Genomic DNA, 11477 nt, shown 5'->3' on the forward strand with positions numbered 1-11477 from the left:
AGCCAACCAGAGAGACCAACAATGTTTAACACTTGTTCCCGCCTTCTGTGTAACTGGCAGGAATGACAGGTCAACATAACACACACAACAGCAAACAGGCAGCTAAAGTTATCAACACTTCTGTATTAAAGTGCAATGCAAAAGTTACAAACATTCATGGCTGAATTTTTTAGTTTCAGAGAATCATCAGAACATCTCTAACTGATTTAAAAGGTTTTGTTGGTGGTGGGTTTTTTTAGAAAAGGAAGTTCACTTCCCCCTATGCCAGGCTGCTTCAAGAATTCATTCTTATATGTTGTGCAAACCTCAAGCCCTGGCATGCAGGGAAGTAAGAGGAAAACATGCTCTTTCCCCTTCACTGAGAAAGTAGGAAGACTACAGGGAAGAAGTATGATCATCCCATATATAAAGGACCACATTGGTCTCCATCATACTAGTGGCACTCTCTTCAGAGCAGGTTTAATGGCAATATCTCCTAAAGAAGAAGGAAAGGCTGCAGCTGAGCAGCAGCAGAGTTGAGCATTAGTAACATCCACACCAGAGACAGCAGTTTCCCAGTTCAGAGGGTGCTGCAACCCTAAGCAACCAAAGCCCAGTACTACAAAGCCTGCTCTTCCCACACTGCTCAGATGCAGGCATACACAGTATCGCTTTAGCAGCCTAAGGAAGAGAGGAAGCCCAGTTTTCCCTTGTCAGGCTCACACTCTGCATGAGCTTGCTCAGCAGAAGGAGCCAGGGCTGCCGGACCTGTCCTCTGACAAGGCCAGTGCCAGGTTACCTTCCTGCTGTTATCTTGCTCCAAGGCAAGCAGCTTCCTGCTCAGCACTTGGCTCTGTTATGCTTGAAGAATGGCTACTTGACACAGGACCTGCTCCTAGAAGACCAAAAGGAAGACTGATACCCACACCTGCCAAGCTATTAGTTCACGGCCCTGCAGCCCCACCTCCTGTTTGCTTTTCTATTCTACAGCTACAAAGGCAGGCTGATTTTAGGAAGTCATTGCTTGTTTCCAGTTACTTCTCACACAGCTTCTCTGCCATGAGCATCAGGCAACTATACAGCCTGGCTTTGTGGCATGTAAGGGATCTGTCAGAAAACTCCCATCGTGACTTTGAAGATTCACTGGAAATGCAGAGGTGCATCTCACAGCAGAGGGGAAGGAGCAGAGACAGTGCTGGCTCTCCAGACACCAGCAAGTGCAACATCTCACCCCATTCTGGAAGGATAAGTAGGAAAGGAGATGGAGAAATACTAGCAGAAGGTTTTGCTGCATTCAAAGCAGGCATGTCTGTGCCCAGAAGCTCCTCTTGCCGTCAGAAATGCAGTAGGATGATCTATCCAGAGCACTTTGTAGTTCTTATGACTGAGCTGCTGGGTTTGGCCTCTGCAGGTTGGGTCCCATCCCCTTCCCACTTACACTACCAAATGGTTAAGTGTCTCTCAGGATGCATTTCTCAAGTTTGTCACCCCACGACTATTAGTCCAGGACATGAAACATGCTTCCAGCACGACACAGGATTTCCAGAGTCCCATCTCACACTGAGCTGTGCCAGAATTTAAGGAAATTACCACCTTTCTTGGGCTCCCAAGGGTCTATGCGAGGAACTTCATGGCTGTCTATACCTTTCCTCTTGGCTGATGCTTGAAGTCAAAAGGCTGCCACTCCAAATAGTTCTACTGCAAGATCCCAGAGACTTCATATTTTACTCTTAGATTAGTGATATGGTTCACTGGTTTATGAAGAAATCCATCTCTTCCCTCAAGCCAAGGGCAGAGCAAAAGGTTAGTGCTCTGACCCCATGAGATGATGCAAATAAGCAGGAAAGTGCCGCTGCTCTGCCTTGTATTGCCACTGACAATGTTTAAGGAGGGCAGGGGCTCAGCAGCCCGACACTACATACACTGTATATACATAGAGATCTAGAGATATGCTAACCCAAGGGGTAGTGACAGCCAAATTGTCTTCAGGGAGAGAGAGTGTGGGAGGCTGTTAGTTGTTCTTTTTATCCTCAGGAGGTGTATAAGGAGGTGGCTGATCCTGGAAGAGAAACAAGACAGTCAACCACTCTGCCTGTTTTATGAGGATCTCTTCCCAAGCATTCCCAGGCTTGGTTTATGGAAGTCACTGCTTCTCAGTAAGTTACAACCAGAACTGGATGCTGTATTTTAAGCTGTCATTTCACCCCACACACATTCCACTGTGTGTGGCATATGCCAGGATCTGACTCCCACAGCCAAAAGGCTGACTGTCCAAACTTCAGCTCAGCACATGCATAGCAACACCGTGTTCCTCATAACTCCTCCCCAGCTTCCCTCCCAAAAGCGCAGAGCCCCCACTAAGGGTGCAGTGCTTACCATGGGCATGTACACGTTGTGTGGGTTGGCAGGGTTGTAATATGCACTGGAAGTAGCTTCCATGGCCTTACTGCCACCTAGAGAGGAAGGAGAGGGAGCAAGCATAGGACACACTTGTCTTAAGCGGCTTTTGCTGTGGCCCCAGCCCCAGAGCCTTCTCCCCAACTACTGCTCTTTTGGGGAGCTGACATATCCAAAGAGCAGCAGCAACCGCAGCAAGCTGGGTTTGAATCTGGAGCAGTGCAGGAAAGGTGCAAGCTGGCTAGAGCTGACCACAAGCTGTACAGTGCAGCGCAGAGCTGAGCAGCTTCTCCAGTCCTCTGGCATCTCAAATTACAGACCAACATGACTTAGAGCTCCTGCAACAACAGGTTCCCCCTCCGCCAGCACCACCCAGAGCTCAAGCCTCCAACTGCCCCTTTGTGCCTGGGCCCTGGCAGCCCAAGTCCCATTTACCTGGCATCCCTGGGTCCACCCAGGCTGTGGGAGCTGAGGGGGCCGAAGGTCCTGCAGGAGAAGGCCCGGAGTATGGGGGAGGAGGTGGCACATACATGGGGTTCATGTTTGGAAGTGGTGGGTAAATACCTGTTAAAAAGATGACACCGGATTGATGCTTTAGGTTGTTGCATCTAAAGGGAAGGGGAGCTCACAGGCTTAGCAGCATATCAGCCCTGGACATGAGCTCTGCTGCCACAACGTGGAAGCAGACAGCAGAAATTTTATGTTTGGCCTGTCATGCCAGCAGGTAACAATTCTCTGCCAAGCAGAAGCACAATTTAGATGCTGCATTTTCACCTCCTGTCCAGCTGCAACTCAGGAGACACACAGGTATGATCAAGAACACATGGTAAGTTTTGCAAGGACAATGATCCTCGTGTGAAAAGGAGACAAAACTACAGTAACCCTCAGTGTGCTGTCATGATTTTTTTTACAGCTAAGACCAAACACACCCTGTTACTAATCACCACACAGCTTCCATTACCTGGAGGCTGGGCATATGGATATCCCATGGGCTGTGGAGCTGGTCCATAGGCATTCACTGGTGGTGGCATGTAAGGATATGGTCCATTTGGTGGTGGAGGAGCATAGCCCCCCGGCGCAGGCGAATAACCCCCTGGAGCAGGTGGGGTGGGTGGATACCCTCCGGGCACAGGTGTATAGCCATAGCCAGGGTTCTGGAGAGGGACTCCACTGGAAGCTAGAGAGTACACATTTATTAAGACAGATGCTCTTTTGTTTTAACTGAATGTTTGTACAGAATAAAAGATAAACAGTCCCGTTAATGCAGCCCTATTGCCCATCATCCTAATTCTAGAGACACTCACTATACAGTCCTAGCATAACACTGGGCTTGAAAAGCATTTGGAAATAATCTCCCTGCAAGTTCATAGGGTGCTAAAAGAAGTCAGCTGCACAAATACTAGCTAGAGGGTAACAGATCAATGGCAGGGCTTCTGCAGTTGGAGTGGGGGGAGAGCATTTTAAAACCTGCACAATTGTTTTTTTAAACTTTCTTATCAATAAAGGCTGAACAGATTTTTTTTTCCATTTCAAAGTTTTAAACAGAAATGATTTTTTTTAAATTTAGTTTTCCCCTCTCCAAATGTGGATGTATTATCTTTCCTCATATCATTCCACTATGAGAGAACTGGGCTGAGGGTAGGTAAGTGCTCTGGATATATTTTTCATTGTCACGTATTTCAACTTTTTTCCAGGAGGAATAAGTTTCCACAGAAAAACAAAGACCACCTCAAAAACACAAACTCCAGAATATTCTGGTTACACCAAGCACTAAGGTGAAACAAAGGAAAAGGACTGGAAGGAAAAACAAGCGTTCCCCCCCCAGAATACATTGTTGTGGATGAGTGCATAGGATGCCCCCTCTCCCAGTCCCTAGCTCAGCCAGCTACGGCGGGGGGGGGAACTGCAGACTCTGAAGATCCCTTACCGCTGGAAGCAACTTTGAACATCAGCTGTCCAAACTCAATGGCTCCTCCGCTGTTAAAGGTCAGTTTAAATGTCCCCTGCCCTTCCCAGCCACCTAGGAGAGAAAATTGGAATTGAGATATACTAAAGAAGCTAATTTCAATTAGTCATGGTTAAGACAGAAAAACAGTTAGTATTCAAATTTAATGTATTCTTTATTAGACTTTCAATAAAATTTTGTATTGTATTGCCAGGAGGATAGAATCATGGCTTTTGTCTCAGAGGTCTCCAAAATAATACTTTCTAAATAATGTCTCAGGAAGACCGTGAATTTATTATTATTTTTTTAAACACTTTAAAAGAGATCTCCAATCTTGTTATGTAGAAGAACCCTATTTTATATCCTAGGTTGGTCTATCCTTTCCCAAAAGGTTTAATAGTCCCCAGTTATGATTACAATGCAAAGAAAGAACATTTTATTCACTGAGGACTTCATCAAAGCCCTTGAATGAAATTTTATTACTGATCCCAGTAGACTATAGACCAGGGCCTGAAACTCAAACTAGGATCAGAATCAAGTACTACATTTTAATTTTCATTACACTACGTTTAATTTACAATTTACATTACATCTTCGCCCCACAGGAGCTCAGGCATATTATAAACATTTAGGTATAATGAAATACTTCCAGAGAATTTCTAATTAGTCAGTGAGATCACAAGATAAGCACAAGAGTACTTTGTTCTGTAATTTTTTCTTTTTTAGAAACAAGGTATCATTTAAATTAAAAATTTCATAAAATAAGCTTGAATATTCTTTTCCCTTGTCTAATTAGCAATGAAGTTATGCTGAGAAAGTAAATGTAGAGATAATCTCTTGGGGAAAAAAGTAGAAATAAAGAGCAGAAATACAACAGAACAATCCTCCATGGACAAAGTAATCCCCTTGGAGATTCACCTCCTTAAAACCACTGTCTTAGAATGATTTCAGCATCAGGAAATGGCTGATCCACAATCCAGAAGGCCTAGCCACTCTAAAACATCGTTAGGAACACGAAGTGAGAGTGTAAGCTCTCCAAATACGTCAAAGCGCACATAAACTAGTGCTGGGGCTAAAGAAGGAAGAAATGTGAACCAATAGCTCTGTTTTTTAATCCTAATTACCTGCAATTCCCCATGTTTGGTCATGACTCTTACTATAGTTCTTATCAGTTTCATCATCAAGTTGTGGACAAAGCTGAATCAACGATACAAAGCAGTGTCCGAGATGCATACAAATGTACACATGTTAATAAGGGTCTACTGATCTCCACAAAGCACATTTAGTTGCTAAATACATCTAACAATACCAATGGCTGGTGACTTGATCACTTAACCATCCTTTCAGGTCAAAGTTAAGGGAAAACAAGCACAGGCAGAAACCAAGTAAACACAACTGACACAGCAAGACAGAATTTACAAGATTAAATAAAAGCCATTCTATCGAAGTCCGTTACAAGCTTTGGGGGCAGAAGGTAACACTGAAACCATCTCAAAATTCAGAAGACAGGAGTCACCTTAGTGTGCACATGCTAGCCATACTGCTGTAGCTACACTGTTCACTCTTCCTGTGCAAGCAAGCACTCCATCTGAAGTTCAGCAGAGCAGAAAAGGACTTGTGAAACTTAGGAAGAGATAGTCTACAAAGCATGGGCACGTACCTCCTGCCTCAGCCTGAATCTGTCCTTTGATGTAATTAGCAGAGAAAACAGGCTGCTCAATAGAGCACCCTTTGACCAAATAAAATGGCATCATGAAAGACAGCATGGGATCCTTGCCCTTCGATACAAAGATCATCTGTAAGACAGGAAGGAACACTTTTGAAGTAGCTGATTTAGATATAAAGGCTGATTATGGAGTTCTAGTTGTAGCAGTATCCCAAAAAGGGTAATTTAAACACTGCTGTGGAGAACTGAATGCCTAGCGTCAATATGTATGCTGTTATTTCAGTGACATAGCTTTCACACTGCGCGATCCCAAACAGACTTGATGTCATGGCTCACTCACCTGAAGCACTTATGTTCCACAATGACACACAACAATACACAAATGCAGAGTTTTACTGTTCTATTATTTAAGGATAAACTGGACAGTTTTCAAAGAGAATAATACTGATTGATGCATCACATGAAATATATTCTCTACATAGGATATTTCCCAGTTGGCATGAGCCTTAGGGAATTGGGATAGCGATACAAGAACAAACTGTTTTATTTCCACTATTCCTTCTCCTATCTAACACTCTCAGTGATTCCTCGCTTAACAAAATCACCTCTCCTATTGCTGACTAGGTTTCTGACTTAGAAGTCTGAGATCCCTTGGGAAAGGGGAAGCCCTATTGGCATCAGACTTACCCTGTAAGGGGTGAGGTATAGCATTCCTTTCTTGGTGCCTTTGAAGGCTTCAGGCTTGCCCGTCACGTCACTGAAGGAGAGCTCCACATCTTTACACTGTTTGAGAACGCTACAGGAGGAAATTGGACAAATTGGAGACCTCAGCAACAGCTGTAAGGCATGCACCATCACATAGGGAGGGATTAGCACACCAGAAACACTGAATATGGTCCCCAAAGATTCAGTTCTGCTGTGGGCCCTGCTGTTTTCTCTTTGAACATAGAGGAATGATTTATGCAGAGCAGAAGATCTCACACTTGTGACAAGCCCTGCTCCTCCTCCACAAAGAATAGTTTTAAACGATCATTCCACCTTCCACCTCCTAAGTGTTAAGGCTGAAGGAACTCCCCTATCCTCAGGGAAAGGGCCTCAGCCCAAAGGTCAGGGTACTGAAAGGGCCAAACCTCTTGAAACCTTCCCACTGAAATCAAGGGACCATCTCAGAGCAAGCCACTCTCTCACCAAGTCCATGTTCACATTCAGGACTGGCCACTGCGCAAACAGAAGTCCTCTACCACCACACCCATTGGGCAAACTGCACTCCAGAGGAAGTTACTTCATTAACATACTAACTGCAGACCACATTTCACATGATTTAAGTAAATAACTATGATAAAAAGCACTGCACTAAGGAGCGGAACTGAGGAGCCACTAATGCTAGCAGGAAGGTTATCATCATAAGAAGTCTATGTGAACATTAGCAAACTCTCCTACTGACACCAAAGCTTGATGGGAAATTGCGAATGTCTGTTGGGTTAGGGAAATGGAGGTATCTGAAGAATTAAATACATTTTTCAGGAAAATAGGAACAGTCAACTCAGGTGTCACCAAGTTGGGGGGTGGGGGCGGGGAGATCCTAAACCACCTTGTAAGAAAAAAAATGCAGAATAAATGAAAGTACCTTGGGAGTGAGGAGCTTGCAGTGTGTCACAGTAGTAGAGAAAGCCAATACATTTTCAATTTGAGAGTGTAGAAAAAATACTCTAAAAAACAATCACCTCAACACAAGCGTGAGGAGGCCAGATCTAAAGTTACCCTTACATATTCTGACCAGCCTATTGTAGTACTCAGATCAAGTCAGGAAGTTGCATGATTATTGGGGGAAAGGAGAAATCGGTAAGGCCAAGTTATGGGAAAACAACCAAAAGCTCTGTAGTTTCAGGTTGTATGTTCTTTAAGGAAGACAAAACATAACAAGATACATATATCTGAAAAAATGCAGCTATCCAAGAAGTAAGACATTAACAAGTTTAGCTTCAACGAGAAAAAAATCCCGACGAAGAGAACCTGCTGAAACATTATTTCACAGCTTAGCTAGACCCAGATTCCCACACTGGCCGAGAGGGATAGACTGATGATGCAGCAGAGCTTTTTCCATTTCCAAGATGTAAAAGGGAGACATTTCTTCTAAGTTAAATAAAAGTAATGCCTCAGTATTCTGAATATTACCAATATTACTTCCTCAACAATACGCTATAGCAGTTTTTCACGTCAGCTGGCTTCATTGGGAAGAACTTCCATGTAGTCGCTTTGATGTTTACTCTTGTAAAGTTACTCAAACAAGCAAACGCCACAGCAGCCAACGCTGGGCATAATTATACTGCTGAACTGGTTTGCATTCGCATGCCAGTCTAGGACTGTCATGGGATGGCTTAGCACCTCGTGGAGGCCTGGCTTCACCCATCTATGACTAAGCAGCATCTCAAATAATGGCTTGAGGTCAAGGATACAGAGATTTCCTTCAAGTCAGCCAAGACTACAAGTTTCAAAGATCTCGCCTGACTAAAGTTTTAGTGGTGAGTTCCTAATTCAACACTATTTGGAGCATATTTCTCCTATCATTTACCAGGCTGAAAACAACTTCACAACCCTTTAACACACCTTTCCTTTCTAGGATTTCTCTGGGCAAGTCCAGGATCTCAGAAGCATCTTAACACAATTAAAGGGAGCTCAGGACTTGTCGAGCTAGTTCAGCAATCTCAGGTAGTGGCAAGTGTCAACACTAAACAGCTGGTTTAGATTTCATAACAAGACAAGAAGAGCTTCTGCTCTGTTCACATCTTCTCTTTGGCAGAAACCTTTCCGCTTCTTTCCCCTCTTACTGTGAATTAAAGTGATTAAGGCTCTGCCTTAAGTGATCTATGCCTCTCTGGCATCGTTATTGAACAGAACAACATAAAAATCCCACATTCCTTCTCTATTACAGCCACTTACACAACAGGTACATACTCATCACTGCAGATGCTTCCTGAAATGCCATTAAAAACCAATGAACTTCAACAGAATAGGCTGGGCAGCTTTGTAGATTTTAGCAAAGTTTGCTTCCTTTTGCTTGCTCTAATTCTGCCTGCGTGTTTCAACACTGCCAGGGAGGACTTCAATAAAACAACCCCCCCGGGTTTCCCGAATTCACTCTAAAGCAGCGCAGAAAACCTCCACTTTTATCTGTGAATTCAGCACTATTCTCTTTTCAAAATTAAAGGTATTACATAAGCACCAATTAGATTACATGCAAGGACTGGCTGTACGAGGTAGGGTTTGCTTGCCACAGACAACAGGACCGGCCTAATGTGGGACACAGCTGAAAACCCATCCGACACTCCAGCGCATGCAACTCTGAGATCTTTCAAGCTTTTCCAGTCACTCACAAAGAAAAGTGGAAAGAGAGGTAGGAAGAAAAGATACTACTAGATAAACAAGGCTGCACAGAGGTCTACAGTCGCGTGCAGAAACAAATCGGGAGAATGCAAGGCTCTCAATAATTTTTCTCTACCCACTGACCAGAAGATGCAACAGAAAGACAGTGAGATGGGAGCGGGGAAAGCACTGCCAAACCCGGCTACGTGCTCGAGGGTCCCTAAAGGAGCAAAATCAGCGCAGTGGGGGGCAGTGCCCTTCTGGCAGAGGTCACGAGACCGTGCTTGCGGGAGACGGACGGGCAGACGAGGGGACCTGAAATGCCGCAAAGTGGCCAAAGGTCCCGGCCCGCCTGGGAGAGACAAAGCGGGAGACAGGGATGCCCGCAGCTGGGTCTCTGCAGCCACAGCGGATCTTATGGAGCAGGAGGGCAGCCCCCCAAGCGGTAGGCCGAGCAGCAGCCTCCCACCCCCAGCACCCCTCTGAGTGCAGCGGCTGAGGATGGGACCTCCAGCCTGGCTGCCACACCGCTCCCCTCTGCCCTGCCTGCTCCAGGCCCAGGGCAGGGCCCCCACGGACCCCAATGGCAGGGCTCCCCAGCCCCATAGCTACCTTGCAGCAGTAGTCCCCGGCCCCACAGCAGAGCCTCCCCATGCCACAGCCACCCCACAGCAGGACCCCCATACACCCCAACAGCAGGGCTCCTCAGCCCTGTAGCTACCTTGCAGCAGTGGTCCCCAGCCCCACAGCTGCCCCATGGCAGGGCCTCCCCACTCCACGGCAGGGCTCCACAGCCCTGTAGTTACCTTGCAGCAGTGGTCCCCAGCCCCACAGCAGGGCCTCCCTGCCCCACAGCTGCCGCATGGAAAGGGCTCCCCAGCCCTGCAGCTACCTCACAGCAGCGATCCCCAACCCCACAGCAGCCCCATGGCAAGGCCTCCCCGCCCCATGGCCGCCCCACGGCAGGGTCTCCCCACCCCACGGCAGGCCTCCCCAGCCCTGCAGCTACCTCGCGGCAGTGGTCCCCAGCCCCATGGCCACCCCACTGCAAGCCCCCTAGTACCTGACACTGCAGGGCTCCCCAGCCCTAAAGCTCCCCCACAGAGGAGGCCCCCACAGCCCCCCATGGCAGGGCTCCCCTGCCCCACAACTATCCCACAGCAGGGCCTCTATAGCCACCTCATGACAGGATCCTCCCCCCCAGCCCCCCCCCCCATAGCAGCATAAACCCAGCTCATGGCACGCTCCCCCCACTCCCCACAGAGCAGGGCCCCCAGCCCCATAGCCATCGCAGGCAGGACCCCCAGAGCAGGGCTTCCCTGCCCTACATCTACCTCACAGCAGGGCCCCTCAGCCCTACAGGCACCCCAGGCAGAGCCCCCCACCCCACAGGCACCCCCGGTACCTCTCGCCGTTAGGAACGACGACACCACCCTCCTGCGAGTGGTTCCTGTTCAGCGCCATCTTGCCCCGCACTGGCCCCGCCCCCACCTTGTGCCACCACTTCCCCCGTGACGTCGTGCCCCGCCCCGCGTGACGCCCCACTCCGCCTCCGTGACGTCATCGGGCGCCTTGTTCTCTCCCCCCTCCCCGGCCTGTGATGGCGCAGCTGTGAAAGAGTTGGGGTTTTTTTTACCCTCTTGGTTTCCCTAATCCGCAGCTAAATGCGTGGGGCTTTTTTTTTTGGTAAAACGCCCTCCCAGGCCCAGTTCCCTCAGCCTGGCCTCAAGTGCTGTGGGGCAGAGCCTGCCCTCCAGCTGCCGCCCTGGCCCGGCGGGGCACAGGGAACAGACGAGGCGAAGTTCAAACGGCAAAGTTGTGTTTAATTGGACAGCACAGAGAGAAAGTTAAACCTGGCGGCGCTCGCACCCGGCTGGCGTGTGTGTGTGTGTGTGTGTGTGTGTGTGTGTGCGCGCTCCCTCGGCCGGGCCCGGCGCGGGGCCTGCGCCTGGCTGCTTCCCGCCTTTCTGCCGCTGCCCCGGTCTCCCGGCACCCCTCAGGCCGGACGTGCGAGCTGCAGTAGTTACGGAGGACGATGTGGTGGCTTACTGGGATTATTCCTCTTGTATTAAACTACGTATTTCCTCTGGGGAAGAAGCTAATTCTGGAACGGCCTTGGATGTTTCC

The 11477-nt window shown here is 47.7% G+C and overlaps 1 protein-coding gene across 1 annotated transcript; it reads right to left on the bottom strand.

Moving 5' to 3' along the window:
• Positions 1-103: 103 nt before the first annotated feature.
• WBP2NL (WBP2 N-terminal like) lies at positions 104-10866 on the bottom strand. Its single transcript, XM_026101294.2, has 8 exons — positions 10756-10866; positions 6675-6783; positions 5982-6117; positions 4304-4396; positions 3338-3553; positions 2812-2940; positions 2356-2432; positions 104-2038 (listed from the first exon to the last, which is right to left on the bottom strand). The coding sequence occupies exons 1-8, from the start codon at positions 10812-10814 to the stop codon at positions 1991-1993; spliced, it is 867 nt and encodes a 288-aa protein (XP_025957079.1). The 5' UTR covers positions 10815-10866; the 3' UTR covers positions 104-1990.
• Between the last annotated feature and the right edge of the window lie 611 nt (positions 10867-11477).

Source organism: Dromaius novaehollandiae, chromosome 1 (genome assembly GCF_036370855.1).
Source record: "Dromaius novaehollandiae isolate bDroNov1 chromosome 1, bDroNov1.hap1, whole genome shotgun sequence".
Lineage (NCBI taxonomy): Eukaryota > Metazoa > Chordata > Aves > Casuariiformes > Dromaiidae > Dromaius > Dromaius novaehollandiae.